General features: G+C 39.2%; 1 protein-coding gene across 1 annotated transcript in view; it reads left to right on the top strand.

Annotated features, from left to right (window-relative positions):
* The window catches only part of ADGRV1 (adhesion G protein-coupled receptor V1), a 561,037-nt gene that overhangs the window by 459,748 nt on the left and 83,662 nt on the right, over positions 1-17,627 (top strand). Inside the window, exon 86 of the mRNA XM_016186350.2 lies at positions 3,485-3,642. Coding sequence (XP_016041836.2) covers positions 3,485-3,642 — 158 coding nt within the window. The remainder of the gene's footprint in view (positions 1-3,484; positions 3,643-17,627) is intronic.

Consider the following 17,627-nt stretch of genomic DNA (forward strand, 5'->3'; position numbering starts at 1 on the left):
TTGAGCCACAGCAATACTCCCGCCAAAGAAAAAAAAAAGTAAAAGTTGAATGAGTAGATTTTTTAAAGTACTTATTTATAAAATGGAAATATTGACAAGACCATAGGATAAGAAGGGTACAATTCCACATAATTACCTCCACCAGAACTCCATATCCAATCCCCTTCCTTGATAGCTCCCCTATTCTTTGTTTCTTTGGGAGCATGGACCCAGGGTCATTATGGGATGCAGAAGGTGGAAGGTCTGGCTTCTGGAATTGCTTCCCTGCTGAACATGGGTGTTGGCAGGTTGATCCATACAGATGAGTAGATGCTTTTTTTAAATTTATTTTTTATTTAAGAAAGGATAAATTAACAAAAACATAGGGTAGGAGGGGTACAACTCCACACAATTCCCACCACCCAATCTCCATATCCCACCGCCTCCCCTGATAGCTTTCCCATTCTCTATCCCTCTGGGAGCATGGACCCAGGGTCATTGTGGGTTGCAGAAGGTAGAAGGTCTGGCTTCTGTAATTGCTTCCCCACTGAACATGGACATTGACTGGTCAGTCCATACTCCCAGCCTGCCTCTCTCTTTCCCTAGTAGGGTGGGTCTCTGGGGAAGCAGAGCTCCAGGACACATTGGTGGGGTCTTCAGTCCAGGGAAGCCTGGCTTGCATCCTGATGACATCTGGAACCTGGTGGCTGAAAAGAGAGTTAACATACAAAGCCAAACAAATTATTGAGCAATCATGGACCCAAAGGTTGGAATAGTGGAGAGGAAGTGTTAGGGGGGTACTCACTGCAAACTCTAGAGTACTTCTGCTTTCAGGCATATATTTTGCAGTAGTTTATGGATACGTGTGAACATATGCTCTCTCTCACAGAACCTGGTCTATATCTAGTTTTTGGGACTTTGTTAGAAAGTGAACCACCTGGGATGGAATTAGAGTATACTATGAAAGGAAAGGTCTCACCCAAGTAATGAAGCTGAAGGGTTGTCATTCCACATGTGAAGTCTCTGGACACAGTCTGAGCTGAAGTATGTTGAGGTGGCAATCGTCACGTTGATTAGGTTGCGTAGATTCTTAAAGAACCTGTTAGTAAATGATACATACTTGGAGGGTATACATTTTCATACCTACTTTTCATGGACATGACATGAGTGTCACTGCAGTTGTGCGGTGTCCTTTAATGCCATCTCATTTGCAAGTGATTGTTTCTGAAAAATCGTTTGAGCCCCTAATCCCTGAGAGCTAGTCCACAGGCAAGTGATTTTTATTGGAGGGAGTTGAAGATAGATCACAGCTAGAAGTTGGAAATGGGAGGACCTTGTAGTACTTCAGTGTTTGTGGAAGAGGGGAAGACAGGAGTAAGTTGTGCTGTAGGACCAGCACCCTCCCTGTTAATGTTCTCTGCCAATGTCAACAAACTCAGAGCACTCTCAGCAGCCCATGTGGGCCTCCTGATAGAACAAGGAATAGTAAGGGTGTGGACTGGGTATATTTCCTGTCTCTCTCTCTGAAGAATTGACCAGTATGGCAAAATCATCTGTCCTAGTTGCAAGGAGAATTGCAAAGACAATTTTAGAATCGGTGAAGGACAGCAACAACGGTAGGCAACAAACAAGGGCAACAAAAGGGGGAAAAATGGCCTCCAGGAGCAGTGGATTCCTGGTGCAGGCACTGAGCCCTGGCAATAACCCTGGAGGCAAAAATGTATTAAAAAGATCACAGTATTTTTTATAATCTTACAGTCTTGTAAGCCATTTTTTTTTGCAAGAAAGACACACACACACAGAGAGAGAGAGAGAGAGAGAGAGAGAGAGAGAGGTGCTCAAGAGCACTACTCATCTCTGGTTTATGGTGGGTGGTATGGGGGAATTGAACCTGGGACTTTGGAGCCTCAGGCAACAATGTCTTTTTGCACAACCACTATGCTGTCTCCCTTGCCTGTAACCCATTATCAATCACAAACAAAAATGGCAAAAACAACACAATGCTTTTAATTACCAAAAAAAAAAAAATCTTAATATGAAGGAGTGGCTGTTTTTTTATTGTTGTAGTTATTGTTGTTGTTGTTATTGATGTCATTGTTGTTGGAATAGACAGAGAGAAATGGAGAGAGGAGGAGAGAAAGATAGACACCTGCAGTCCTGCTTCAAGGCCTGTGAAGTTTATAGAAAATTTTATAACCAGCACCTTAAAATTTGCAGTCACATCTTATTTTGTTTGTTTGTTTTACCAGATTACCACTCAGCTCTGGTTTATGGTAGTGAGAGGGATTAAACCTGGGACTTTGGAGCCTCAGGCTTTAGAGTCTTTTTGCATAACCATTTTGCTGTCTACCCACCATTGTAGTTCCATCTCTAAAGCCAAATTCTTTGTTTGTTTGTTTTACCAAACGTAAGTAAATAACGTCCACTTACCTTGGACTTCATTGTTCCAAATAAACTCTAGTAATAACAGATATAATTGGTGCAATATAGCTTCTAAGTAGAAAATTGTCATCCTTTCTATTGTTGTCATCACTGGGACGTCACCACTCTGAGCTAGCTTTTCAGGTAGAAAGGGAGAGGTCTAGGTGGGAGAAGGAAGATACCACAGCAATGAAGTTTCCTCCGTCACAGTGAGGGTTTTAAGGTACACACGGTAAAGCAAGTCCTTGTGAGCCATCTAGCTGACTCAGCTATCTTTTTTTTTTCTTTTCTTTTCTTTTTTTTTTTTTTTTGCTTCAGCATCATCACTGGGGCTTGGTGCCTGTATTACGAATCCACTGCTCCTGTTGGCCATTTTTTGTTGCCCTTGTTGTTGTTCTTATTGCTACCGTTGCCATTGATGATGTTGTTGGATAAGACAGAGAGAAATTGAGAAAGGAGGGGAAGCCAGGGGAAGAGAAACATAGACACCTGCAGACCTGTTTCATCGACTGTGAAGCGAGATTCCCCCCACACACCGCAGGAGGGGAATCAGAAATCTTGTACTTCATACGATATGCGCTCAACCTGGTGTCCTACCACCCGACTCCCTTAGTATCATTTTTAAGAGCATTAATGTCTCTTGAGGAAATATGTGGTTTAAAAATGACAAAACTGTCATCCACTCACAAAAAAAAAAACACCCCAGGTTTGTGAATTACAGATTTCAACACTCAGATTTATCTTAAACAGGCTCCTTTTAGTCCTCGGGATGACCTTCATCTCAATAAGCTATGCAGAGTTAGATAAACCAGCTGTGCTTTTCTCACATATATTTGGCTGAAAGCTCTTAGGAAGTTTCCTAGGCGTCTCAGAAAATACCTCTTTTGGAACCTGCTTCTTGCAGCAGTGGATTATCATCTGTAGCCTCTTGCTCAAACAAAGCTTCAGTTTTGCAAACAAAAAATTGCTTTTGCCACCACTTAGGTGCAAAGAGAGAGAGAGTATAAAATGATGACATGCTACATCCAGAATTTACAATTTGTATTGAGATGGTTTGATATCTCTCTTTGTTCCTCTTTTCTAGGTGTTTCATCCCAAACATCTATGCCGCCCTGTTCACCGCAGCTCTTGTTCCCCTGATGTGCCTGGTGGTGGTGTTTGTGGTGTTTATCCATGCCTACCAGGTGAAACCACAGTGGAAAGCCTATGATGATGTCTTCAGAGGAAGAACAAATGCTGCAGGTTTGGAAACAATTATATTTGCACTTTGTAAATGGGAATTTGTAATGATTGGGAAAAATCACTCAGTGTTTTTTATCGGGGGAAAAAAAAGTGAACTTAGCTTTCAGTTCTGAAGACATAAATTGAGCTAGAGAGCATTATTTTTCTTGCTTCTTGGTACTTTTGACCTCTCACTTTCTTCCAGGCTCTACTGGTTTTACTTCTGGTTCCAGGTTTTGTTCTTAAGATATTAATGTTCACATAAATGACTCACAGCCTTCCAGAACTGCTACCAAGAGCTTTCTTTCAACTAAAGCAATAACCTGTGAGATCTATTCATTTCTTTCACCTTCTGAGACTTCATCAGAAGCAAGCTTCCATAAAGCTCTTGAGTACTCTCCTTTCCATATAGAGTTCTGATTGTGCTGACAGATGTTTAAAAACATATGTGACCAGACAGCTTCATAAATGGCTACACATGTCTGCTTACTTAACAGTGCAAGACTTTCCAGCTTAAATTGGCTTTTACTGCAGCTCATATTTTCCCTTTGAATCATGCTCACTTAGCACAGGTTTTTACGATCTGATTCTTTTGTGGTGTTGCTAGAATCTCTTAGGAATTTTCTTAACTAGGAACAATAACCACGTATGGTACATACAGAAAACTCACTAAGCAAATGTCATGCATGACTGGAGTGACCGGATTATGCGGGAGGATCTTTGGAGCTGGGGTTGGTCGACACCTTTTGTGCTAATGAGAAACTACCTCCTTTTTAAATGTTGGCAAATTTAAAATGAAACAGATGAGTGGCATTTTCTGCATTCTTAGTGCTCTTCAGAGTTGTAGAATGATGCCACATATGAAGTCCCAAGAATAATGTCTAATACTCGATTAAGGACATAGTAAATATTGCCCCTTGTGGAAGAGTAGTCACATTAATGCAAGAAAAACCTTGTCACTGAGCTGGAACAAGGAATATGTGAAAATGGTTTCCTCCTGATGCACAAATAGGGCACTGTTTCACATTAGTCTGTCACATTAGTCACTGTTCCCCCTCATGAGCCTGTGATCACTGTGCAGGCAGAGAAACTTATGTAAGCTAATGATCAATCTTAAAATTCTCCAACAAAAAAAAACAGTGCTCCCTGTAGACAGCCTACTTTTTTATGGAAAGTATCTGTGCTTTTATTCATCTTGGAAGTCATTTTCATTAATAAAATATTACATGTGTGTTCTCTTTTGAAGGGATAGATTGCTTCTTATTCCAGTGGTAAGATTTATTTTATCCTGTGTTATATGCAAGTGCCACTGGGCATGTTGTCTATATGAATAGCAGAAGGACGCGACCTCATGAGTGAATGAATTTCATCTCTATAAGTCACCCCCATGCTTTTTTGCATGTTATCTATGATATACAGAGAATGAATCGAGTTCTGAATATTGGGGGAAAAATTATCATGGCTTCCTGGCTTTCTCATTCCTGTATTCCTTGGCAAGCTAATAGCCATTACCTCAGACTTGGAATCTTGTTTGTGTTGTTGTTGTTGTTGTTTGTTTGTTTGTTTTTCCGATTGGTCTAGTTTTATGCTTTCTCTTCTTTATTCCATTTTTCTCAAGTAGCTATAATTTTTTTAATTGTAAAGTGGATCCCCTTGCTCCTTAGCACTACAATCATTCAAGAGCTCTCTCATTGTCCAAAGAAAAGTGTGTCTGCAATATAAAGGTCTCCAGGTTTGACCTTTTTAATCCCCAAATTAGTTACTACTTATCCTAAATTCTGACTGTGCCTATATATTTATTCTTTAGAAAGAAAAAAAAAAAAGCCAGGCATTGTCCCCTTTGATCATGTAAGGAACCCTTTCTTTTGGACTCCTCATAATGTATTGGTAAAACAAATTGTTTAGCAAGTTATTTTGGGAAATGTGAATTAGAAAGAGATGGGAGGGTCAAGTCACTCTCCTAAATCCTCATGAACTCTCCAGCACCGTCCAAAATAAATTGTAATCTAAACAAAGATGGTGTCCTCAGTTCACACAAGTTAATTCACTTAGGCTTCATTTCCAACAAAATGTCTTCTCTTTCATGGAAATTCTGGAAACTCAATATGCTGCCCTTTCTATGAAACCTTTGGAATTGACTCTTTACCTAACCATACCAAGTAAGAATTACTCACACCCTCATTTCTGTTTTTAAAAGCATATTACCACAACAACCCTTATAGCATTTATCTATAAATGAATGGTGACTTGCTTAGATGTGTGTGACTCATTTTCTTAATAAATTAGGAGGTTTTTATGAAGGCAAGGGGTAGTTATTATTTATTTTGGAAATTACCTGAACCTTGCAGAATATTTACTGAGTTACAAATGTGTATTCAAGATTTGCTGAATAGATAAATACATTAATAACCATCAGTGTACCACAAAAATCTTACAATTATAACAGTGGATAACAAAACTAGGTTTAACAGGAAGAAGAAAAATCTGTTATGTTATAATAAGTAGAAAATAAATCATTTGGGGCCAGATGGTGGCGCACCTGGGTGAGTGCACATGTTACAGTGTACAAGGACCCAGGTTCGAGCCCCTGGCCCCCACCTGCAGGAGGAAAGCTTCACTAGTGATGAAGCAGTGCTGCAGGTGTCTCTCTCTCTCTCTCTCTCTCTCTCCCCCTTCCCTCTCAATTTCTGACTGTTTCTATCCAGCAAATAAATAAAGATTAAAATTAAAAAAAAAAAGAAAAGAAATCATTTAAGGGCTGTGAAAGTGGCCTTCACAGAGCACATACATCACTAAGCATAAGGACTCAGGTGTAAGCCCCCAGTCCCCACCTGCAGTGATAAAAGCTTCATAAGCAGGGCAACAAGCATCTCACTCTCTCTCCTCTCTATCTGCCTCTCAACTTCTCAATTTCCTCTCTATCTCCTCTCTCAATTTCTCTCTGGCTTTATCAAAAATAAAAATAAATAAAGAAGTAAATTAAAATTGAAAAGGGAAGTATTTCTGTTGTTGATATCCCTGTGAGAAAATTGTTTGGAGTATATTTTCCTTGACTTTTATGATTCCCCAAACAGGTTCAGCTTCTTCCTCTGACCCTGTCTTTTATATTTTATTTTGCAACCAACCAACTATAACTCACCTCCACTTTAATATGATTTACCTGTCTTATTTTTATTACATATTTATCATCATCATTTTTTTTTACCCTAGCACTGCTCATCTGTCTTATGGTGGTCCTGGGGATTGAATCTTGAATCTAGTAGACTTATGTATGAAAGTCTTACTGCATAACCACTGTGCTATCTCCCTGTCCCTGATTTATTTGTCTTAAATTCAACAGTCTTAGAAAAATAATGTCTGTATACTATACCAACCAACAGTTGGTGGTTTTTGGATCTTTGTGCTGTAACCCCACTGTATTTGGTCTTTAAAAATTCAGTAAAGGTGCCAGGTGGTGGCACACTTGGCTAAGCATTTACAATGGGAACAATTCATGAGTGCTAAAGTGGAACTTCATGTGTCTCTCTGTCTCTATCCCTCTCTATCCCGCCTCCTTTCTCAATTTCTGTCTCTATCCAATAATAAAAAATCAGGGGGCCGGGCTGTAGCGCAGTGTGTTAAGCGCAACTGACGCAAAGCTCAAGGACCAGCGTAAGGATCCCAGTTCGAGACCCCGGCTCCCCACCTGCAGGGGAGTCGCTTCACAAGCAGTGAAGCAGGTCTGCAGGTGTCTATCTTTCTCTCCCTCTCTCTGTCTTCCTCTCCTCTCTCCATTTCTCTGTCCTATCCAACAACAACAATAATAATAATAGTAACAACAACACTGATTAACAACAAGGAAGGGCAGCAAAAGGGAAAAATGGCCTCCAGGAGCAGTGGATTCTTAGCGCAGGCACTGAGCCCTAGCAATAACCCTGGAAGGCAAAAATAAATAAATAAATAAACAAATAAATAAAATTATTCAGTAAAAAACACTGTAAATAATATTCCCCCACAGTTTTCTTTTTTTTATTTTATTTACTTTATTATTGGATAGAAACAGAGATAAATTGAGAGGGGAGCAGGAGATACAGAGGGAAAGAGACAGAGAGACACCTGCAGCCCTACTTCACCACCCTGCAGGTGGGGACCAGGGCTCCTTGTGCACTGTAATGTGTGCACTTAACCAGGTGTGCCACTGCCTGTCCTCCCCCCACTTTTCAACTCCATGTATAGCAGTTAAAAACAAGACATAACAGAAAAAAAATGAAAGGATGAATGATTCTGTGAATGAATTAAATTGGAACTCAAAGTGGAAATCTGGTCCAAAGCAATGTATCCAGTGTTCTCTAGAACCTCCTGCCAGTAGACATAGTCGTTCAGCTCATATGGTGGTGAATAGGCAGCTCAAAGGTCCTACAAGGGACTAGTAGATTAGAGCAACTGCATCTGCGTAGAAGAAATTTGAGTAAGAAAGAGCTACTATGGTAGGTTCCTCTGGCTTATCTGAATCTAGGAACCAGTAGAGGAAAGAGAAAAGAAAAAAAAAAAACTTTTTATTAAGTACCTAGACCAAGTTGAGAGACACTCATACACTGTATCTGTCATAGCCATATGATACCCTAGACTCAGAGTCACTGACCTTAGACACAAAAAGACAGAAGCATAGACAGACAGAAAGGTCACATGCAAAGAAACAGATATTTCCTACTCAAAGCACAAGTTCCAAGTATGGAAGGAAACCTTTAAAAGCCATTCCTTAAAATCAGCAGTGGAGGGGTCCACGTGGTGGCACACATGGTCGAGCACACATGTTATAAGGCACAAGGACCCGGGTTCAAGCTCCCGGTCCCCACCTGCAGGTGGGGAAAGCTTCATAAGTGGTGAAACTGTGCTGCAAATGTCTGTCTCTGTCTCTGTCTCGCCATGCCTTTCAATTTCTGGCTATCTCTACCTAGTAAAGTAATTAATTAAATCTAATAAAATTTAAAAAAAATCAACAGTGGATAAAGTGGGTTCTCAATAACTGAATCCCAAGTTCGATCTCCAACATTACCTGCAGGTTCTATGAAAACCTACTATTTAAAGGCCACACACAGACTGGTGTTCTGAAGTTCGTGTTTTACTCACAATATACACTTAATTTTTGAGAAACAAGACAGTTCTAATCACTATCAAGTAGACCCAGCTTGTGTGCAATTCCAAACCTGAAAAATCAATTCTTTTTCCTAAAATAGCTTAACGAACTCATAGTTTAGTTACATTTTGACCTGCATTTTTAAATGGATGAGATTTCTTGGGTATATTAGATAGTATTATAAAAAGAAAGAAGAAGAAATATATTCTCACTTAAAATTTAAAAAGAGGAAACAAATCCCAAGCTAGGGTAGATAACAAAATGGTTTTACAAAGAGACTTTCATGCCTAAGGCTGTAAAGACCCAGGTTTAATCCACCATGAGCTAGAGCTAATAAGTGCTGTTATAAAAAGAAAAGAAAAAAATGAAGGAAGGAAGGAAAGAAAGAACAGAGGGAGGAAAGGAAATCCTTGGGGGGGTGGGGAGTAGTTGGGTGGTGTTGCACCTGGTTGAGCGCGTATGTTACAATGTGCAAAGATCCAGGTTTGAACCCCCAGTCCCTACCTGCAGGGGGAAAGCTGTGCGAGTGGTGAAGCAATGTCTCTTTCCCTTTCTTTCTTTCTTCTTTTTTTTTGTATCCTGATTTTTTTTTCAACTTTTTTTTTAACTTTTTTTTTAATATTTATTTTATTTATTTATTCCCTTTTGTTGCCCTTGTTTTTATTGTTGTAGTTATTATTGTTGTTGTTGTTGGATAGGACAGAGAGAAATGGAGAGAGAAGGGGAAGACAGAGAGGAGGAGAGAAAGATAGACACCTGCGGACCTGCTTCACCGCCTGTGAAGCGACTCCCCTGCAGGTGGGGAGCCGGGGTTCAAACCGGGATCCTTATGCCGGTCCTTGTGGTTTGCACCACCTGCGCTTAACCCGCTGTGCTACAGCCCGACTCCCTGTATCCTGATTTTTTTTTAAAAAAATTTTATTTATAAAAAGGAAACACTGACAAAAAACACAGGATAAGAAGGGTACAACTTCACACAGTTCCCACCAACAGAACTCTGTATCCCATCCCCTCCCCTGACAGCTTTCCTATTCTTTAACCCTCTGGGAGTATGGACCCAAGGTCATTGTGGGATGCAGAAGGTGGAAGGTCTGGCTTCTGTAATTGCTTCCCTGCTGAACATGGACGTTGACTGGTCGATCCATACTCCCAGCCTGTCTCTCTCTTTCCCTAGTGGGGAAGGTCTCTGGGGAAGCAGAGCTCCAGGACATATTGGTGGGGTTGTCTGTCCAGGAAGTTTGGTCAGCATCATGCTAGCATTTGGAACCTGGAGGTTGAAAAGAAAGTTAACATACAAAGCCAAACAAATTGTTGACCAATCATGGACCTAAAGGGGGGAATAGTGCAGATGAAGAGTTGGGGGGGGGGGTGTCTCCGTTTTGTAGATAGCTAGTAGGCATATTTTAGTTATATTCCAAAGGGCCTGTGGAAATACTAGTGATTTTGTTTTTGTTTTTGCCTGAGCCTGAAATCTGATATGCAGGTGGATCCTAATTATTATCTGGGGAGATGACGTCATGGCTGGCAGAAGCTACCAGAAAGCTGGATCAGGGAAGAGAGTAGCTCCCTGATATGGGAAAGGGGTATAAATATTGTTGACTGTAAACCCCATTGATTTGATGTGTTCTGGGGCCCATATTAAGCTTAGAAGCCTCTGTGACCTTTGCATCCCTGTAGATCTGAGCTCACATTCTGAGATCATGAGTAGGAATGTTCCAAACTGCCCTAATATCAGGACCCATCTTAATCAGGGGGAGCATTGAGTATATTGCCTAGCCTCCCTTTGGAGGATGGAACATTCTCTACCATTGTTGATCAGGTTGAGGGCAAGGTCCTATGGGGGCCCACAAAGGGGTCTATTGTGTTGTTCCTGATAGAAATGACTGGTAATAATGGAGGTCCCTCTCCCTTTCTTTCACCCACTCCCCTCTCAACTTCTAGTTGTCTCTATCAAATGAATGAAGATAATAATAATAATAATAAAATTAAGAAGGAAAACTAATTCCCATTTTGTACAGAAACACAATTTTCTAGTTTTACAAATAAAATTTGAACATTTTCTTTATTTTTCTGATAAACATTATCAGAGTTTTTGTTTTGTCTATTATCTATTATTAGCATTTAGTTATGAGGGGGGGAAAGGTTATTTATAGTTTCTTTATAGCTAAGTTGTTATTTTAGCCTAGTAACTAAAATGATTATGATTTTTTATTTAGTTTGGAATTTTAGGTTTAGTAAACAGATGTGGTTAATTGATACCATCAGTCACCAGAGTTTAGGGTATGCCTCAGTTGTTTGATTAACCTTGTAATCTTCTACATTTTCATAGAAATATTCTTCAAACTAGTCACTTTGATGTAGGTTAGGTGTGCATAGTGGTAGTAGCAATTTTATTTCAGCACGTGTACATGATTGTAGCCACTAATTGTCATTCCCTTTCCACTTTCTATTTTAACTGTTACCACTTGGTTTTGATATCCTTAATAGAAGAGCTCAAGTAAATTCAGTGAAGTCCAAAAGAAAGAAGAAAAGTCCAAAGAAATAGAACTGCTAGTAAATTAATATACCCTGTACTATAGTCTCCCAAAGATGGACAGTGTCCTTCCTTTTTTAAGCATGGCCTGGTCAGTGTGTCTATTTTTGTTCCATTATCAGGTAGTTTTGATTACAGTGACCCTGTAATACAGTTTGATATCTAGGAGTGTAATGTCTCAAATTCTGTCCTTTCTTTCTTGATATTGCATTAGCATTTCTGGGTAATTTTTTTTGGTTCCAGATAAAAATTTCTAGCTTTTGTTCTATCCTTTAAGAAAAAAAAAAAGTTGGTAGGAACTTGATACCTCTACCATCTTGCACCATGTCCCCCAATCGACTTCCACTTGCTCCCACCACCTTTTGCCCCTCATTCCATGGCTTTGCTGCTACAGACTATATCTAGTCTAAGTTTCACCCAGTGTATGTCCTCTTTATTCCTCTATTTACATCCCTCCGAAAAGTGAGATCATCTAGTATTTGTCTTCCTTATTTCACTTAGCATGATAGCTTCAAGTCCCATTCAAACTGTGGCCAAGGAGATTTTTCTCATTCCTTGTAGCTGAATAGTATTCCATCCTGTTATTTGTCGTGCCAAAGTTTTCTTCTATGTATTTGATAGTTTCTGGCCTAATATCTCAATCTTGAATCCACTTGGAATTGACTCTTATGCAAGGTGAAATGTGGCTGTCCTTTTTCATTCTTCTCCACGTTTCAACCCAATTTTTCCAGCACCCTTTTATTGAAAAGAATCTGCTCAATCCATTCAATGTTCTAAACCCTTGTGTCATTGATTATCTGTAGGTGTGAGAGCTTGTTTCTGCACTTTCAATTCTATTCCACTGGTCTGTGTATTTACTTTTGTTGCAGTCTGAGTTGTTTTATTATAGTTTATAGTCACGCCATTTTTGTTTTCAAAATTGCTTTAGAAATGCTTGCATTTTCTAGTTCTAGATAAACTTCCGTAGCTTTTGTTCTATTGCCTTAAAAAATTAGATGGAACTTTGATAGGGATTCCATTTAATTTGTATAAAGTTCTGGAAAGTATGGCCATTTTAAGGGTGTGAATTCTTTCAAGCTATAAGCATGGAATATCTCCCCAGTTCTTTTTATCTTTCTCTGTTTCCTTCAGTATTGACTCACAATTTTCCATTTAAAAGTTCTTCACCTACTTTACTAAGTTTATTCTTAGATACTGTTTTTTTTTCTTTTGCTGCAATTGTAAATAGAGAATAAATATTTGGATTTCTTCTTCAGATTTGCATAGAGGAATACCACTGTTTTTTTTAATGATAATTTTGTAACTAACCAACTTATTGTATTAGTTTAATAGCTTTACTCCATCTCTTCTAATATGTATCTATTTGATTCCTTTCTTTTGCCTATTTGCTGATATATTGCAAGTATTATAGTGATGTTCTTGTTTATAAGAGGTCTTTTAGTACCTCTTTCAGGGCCGGCTTGGTGATAGTTGCCTCCTTTAACTGTTGTTTGTCTAAGAAGGTTTTGATCCCTCCATCTAGCTTTAATGAAAGTCTAGCAGGATATATTATCCTTGGTTGAAACCCTTTTTCATTCAGGGCTCGATAGATATCTTGCCACTCCCTTCTGGCTTTTAGAGTTTGAGTTGAGAAATCTGCAGATAGTCTTATGGGTTTTCCCCTGTATGTGACTTTTTGTTTCTCTCTTGCAGCCTTTAGGATCCTTTCTTTATCCTTACTTCTTCTCATTGTGACTATGATGTGTCTTGGTGTCTTCAGGTCTGGGTTGATTCTGTTTGGTACTCTCTGGGCCTCTTGAACCTTGATATCCTTTCTGTTATTCAGGTCTGGGAAGTTTTCTTGTATTATTTCCTCTAGAATGTTTTCTTCCCCTTCCTCTCTTTCTTCCTCTGGCAGGCCAATTATACGAATGTTACTTCTTTTGAGATCATCCCATATGTCTCTGTTGTTGTTTTCAGTGTCTCTCAATCTCTTTTTAAGCTCTTTCACCTCTTTCTTAGTTTTCTCTAACTCATCCTCTGTCTGACTAATTCTGTTTTCTGCTTCTGTTAGTCTGCTTTCCCTTGCCTCAGCTTCTTTCTTCATTACAGCTATTTCAGCTTTCAGTTCTCTAATTGCCTCAAGATAATCAGTATTTTCCTTGGGGGTCTCAACTGTTGTTTCCCTAATACTGCCATTCCTTTCCTCCAATGTTGTTTTCATTTCTGTGATTAATAAGTTTATTATTGCTTGCATACTTTTCTTATCTATGGTTACTTCTGACTGATTTGTGGTTTCTTCTGGGCTCTTGTCTTCATTCATTGGGGTAGCAGTTTTATTTGTTTTTAATCTACCCATTTTTTTTTTTATTTATGTGTTTCTGTTTTTTTTTTATGCTCTGTTGTTCCTCAGTTGTTGTGTTTTGAGCACAAGTAACACTGTACTAAATACCTTTATGACAATTGCACTCACCAACCTCTGGAATAACAGTAGCAACTGAAGTAAGTATTGAAGGAGTTTAATCGTTACCAGTTAGCCAAACAATTTCTCCAGACCGTGAAAAAATAGTAACCAAATCCCAGTGAAGAAAGAGAAAAGAAAGAGAGGATAGCAAGAATAGACAGTTATGCAAATCTACTATCCAGTGTATATTCTAGGGGTAACAAGAGTGTAAAGGGAACTAGAGCAGAGATACACACATAGAGAGTCCACTCTGGGTCAGATTTCTTCCCCAAAGTAATTCACAAATTCAGAAAGGCAAAGAAGAAAGAAGTGTATGACAAGATTAAAAAAAAAAAAAAGAGATAGAGAGAGATAAGAGAGAGAAAAGGGAGAAGATAAGAAGAGTTGTAATTAAAGAGCAGTGCGAGGAACTTCCCAAATGTGTATCAGTGAATTTAAAAAAAAAAAAAAAAACACCCTGTTTGGTGGTATGGGGTATCCTGCTAGTAGCTGGTCCCAGGCACTGCTTATGGGGGTGGGGGGCGGCGGGAAGGATGTATGCTTGAAAATTAAAAGGAAGAAAAAAGAATTTTTTTCCCCTACTCTAATTCTTAACCCAAATTAAGTTATAGACACCTCCTTGTTGTCACTGCTATGGCCCCTTATTGGCTGGCCTGCTAAAGGCAGAAAATCCTGTTGTTTACAAGAGATGTGTCCGGAGCTCCAAGGCTAGCCGCTTCTCAGTCCGCCATCTTCTGGGAAACCCCCCCCTCCAGACTTTTTTAAAGGATTTCTCAAAAATGAAAACTAGCTCCAAGTCCTTTGATCCAATGAGAGCTATACTCAAGAAGTCTTTGGATCCGCCCTCAGGGTCGGGGTGGACCCTGGATTCTCCCAAGAGGAAGCCCCCGAGCTAAAGTGCTCTCTCCGGGTCTTCTGCCTGCCGCGCTCTGCAACCGGCGGAGGAGCCGCCTTCCTGGGCGGGCGGAGGACAATGCCCGGCGCACTCACCTTGCCCGGCGCTGCCTGGGAATTCTGGCACCCCGCTAGTCCGTGTCACCTTTACTCTAATTCTTAACCCAAATTAAGTTGTAATCACTTCTTTGGTGTTCCCCCTTATTGACTGGCCTGCTAAAGGCAGAAAATCCTACCGTTGCCGACGATGAGATCAGAGCACTCACTGTTAGCGACTTCTCAGGCCGCCATCTTCATGTTTTTTTTTCTTTTGCCTATTTGCTATGGCCAAGACTTTCAAGAGTACATTGATAGTGGAGAGCCCTGTCTTATACCTGATCTAAGAGGAGAAGTCCCTGCTTCCTGCCGTTCTCACTCAAATTTGTCGGGTGTATATTGAATTTCCAACTAGAATTCTAGGGCCTATGAACACCCACCTTACCCGCTATTTTATTTTGATCCCTGGCAGTGATAAGCTTGTCTTTCCTTTTAGGTTCATTAAAACTTACTGACTTCTTTCTGATTCATCAACCAGTTCTTATGTGAGGAGTGATTCATTTATCAGCAAGAAAAATCAATTGGAATAAAAAAGAGGAAGTCATGGATCATAGATACCTTATAATCTCCTACAAATAGGAGTCAGTATGGTATATAATAATGTAACTTCATCTAGCTAGTCTTACATAGCACGATGCTGAAGACTTCACAATTTCCTACTTCTGCAACATCCACTTCTGTATAAGGGAACATATTTGAGCATGAAGGCTTCCATTTCTCCTGCAATTCCATCTCTTTACACTTAGAGTGAAGAGTAAAAATATAAATCAAGTTTCTTTGAATTTTGTGAAGATTATTAAAACCTGTTGTAATGAATATTGCAAAGTATCATTCTCCATATTAAAAAAAAAAAGAGTGACTTTTTTGCTCTTGATATTTAAAAATTCCAGCTATAGTTTAAACAAATTCAGTAACATCCACAAGAAAAAAGAGGAAGAGATCTAGGTAAACGCAGTACACTCTGTGGCATGTTCTCCAGCTATGTCCACAAGCTGTGTGCTTCTCCTTTTAAATAGGTGCGGTGCTGCACATTAAGTACTGTGGTCTGTTTTCCTTCTCTTTAATTCTAGATTAGCTTTGCACTTGCTCGGGCAACTAATGGAAGTGGTGTTGTCTTAAATGGTTCTAACATTTAAGGGAACTAGCTTTTCTAAGCCCCCTTTCTCTTAGAGTCCAGTCACCATATAAGAAGTCCAATCCTAAAATCACCATAATCTTAGAAACATGGAGCTAGTCTTACGGAGTGACCAAGTGGATAAACATCCTTATCTAGTCTCCAGTTATTTCAGGGATCTCTGCTTTGATTCCAGGCCTGTGAGTGGTGAAACAAACCTTTTTACAGAGTCCAAGCCAAGTGGATACCACGCAGAGCTAAGGATTTCCCAGTCTAGATTGCGGGATTGTGAGAAATAATTAAATTATGTTAAACCACTAAATTTTATGATGCTTCATTTTATAACTCTGTTATTCTTACTAGTCTCATTTATAAGTATGACATTTGAAATTTTATTGCTTATAGAAGAATTCATGATTTATAAGTAAGGAAAATATTATTTTTATAACTTATTTTTTAAATATTTATTTATTTATTGGATAGAGACAGCCAGAAATTGGGGGGGGGGCAGAAAGGGACAGAGAAAGAGAGACACCTGCAGTACTGCTTCACCACTCACAAAGATTTTCCCCAGCAAGTGGAAATGGGGCTCAAACCCAAGTCCTTGCATATTGTAATATGTATGCTCAACCAGGTGTTTAACTACCTAGCCCCTTACTTTTTTTCTAGATCAAAATTGAGGCCTGCACTAAAGAGAAATAAAAATAATTTCACCTAGTAACAGTATGTTCTTGAATAAGATCCAGAATGACCAACCTAACAGGTTTCACATGTCCTTGGCAGTAAGCTGCTTGTTTGCAGTCTACTCCCACTTCCATTGCTGAAAATAAAATAATAAAACAATGCCTAAGGACATAAGGAAAACCCCAGAGCATCTTACTAGACTGTGAACTACCTCATCTGCTTGTACTTAAAAAGATTTTTTCACAATTCTTCTCATATTTTGCCAGTGGTGCTGGGGAAAATTCAAAATAATTAGAGAAGCATTATGTATGCCTATATTTTTTGCTAAGATTTATATCTGTAACCCCAATCTTCAAAAATTGAAATCAGAAACCTCTGAGCCTATAGGTTTTTTTTTTTTTTAAAAAAAAGTAAACACTTCTGTTGGACTTTATTGTTCAGGGTTTAACATAATGTGGCAGTTTTATTAAGTACATAAAAACTGACAGTAAAATCAGCAGAGAAGGCAAGATTGGCTAGCTATGTGGCATGGGCCACGGTCCTTAAACATTGTTTACCAGCTCAGTTATAACCTGGAGGTCTGGGAGGAGGGGTGGGGAACAGCATCATGGGGAGGGGAGAGGTGAGACAACTAGGTGAAGGGCAAGAAGGCAAAGAGAGCGCCTTCTGATTTAAGTAACTTCCTATTACCCAAAATCCCTTGTGAGTTTGCGTATGCCTCTCCTAAGCTCTTGATGCCAGGCTGATATCAGCCATATGCGAATTATGTTCATGTCCCATAATTCCCTTTGCTTGCTGTAAGTGGAAACAGTGTTTCCAACACCTAAAAGATTTTTTAAATATCTCTGTTGTTCAGTGAAGACCCCTAGAACAATATCATCAGGAATTTTCTAAGGCTTTTGAACAACCAGATAAAAAATTTAAAAAAGAAATCATAGAGCTAAGAGAAGACTTAAATATCTGATTTAGTCATAAACCAAAGAAGAAAAGGAAATACTAATTTGTGGCAGAGGTAGGTCTTTTTAGAACTCAAATTTCCCAAATTTATCTCAGTGAACTGCTTTTTACCTAGTTTCTGTTGAAAATCAACAAGGAGAAAGTTCCTTATGCAAGTTATTTCATTACA

This window comes from Erinaceus europaeus, chromosome 11 (genome assembly GCF_950295315.1).
Source record: "Erinaceus europaeus chromosome 11, mEriEur2.1, whole genome shotgun sequence".
NCBI classification, from domain to species: domain Eukaryota; kingdom Metazoa; phylum Chordata; class Mammalia; order Eulipotyphla; family Erinaceidae; genus Erinaceus; species Erinaceus europaeus.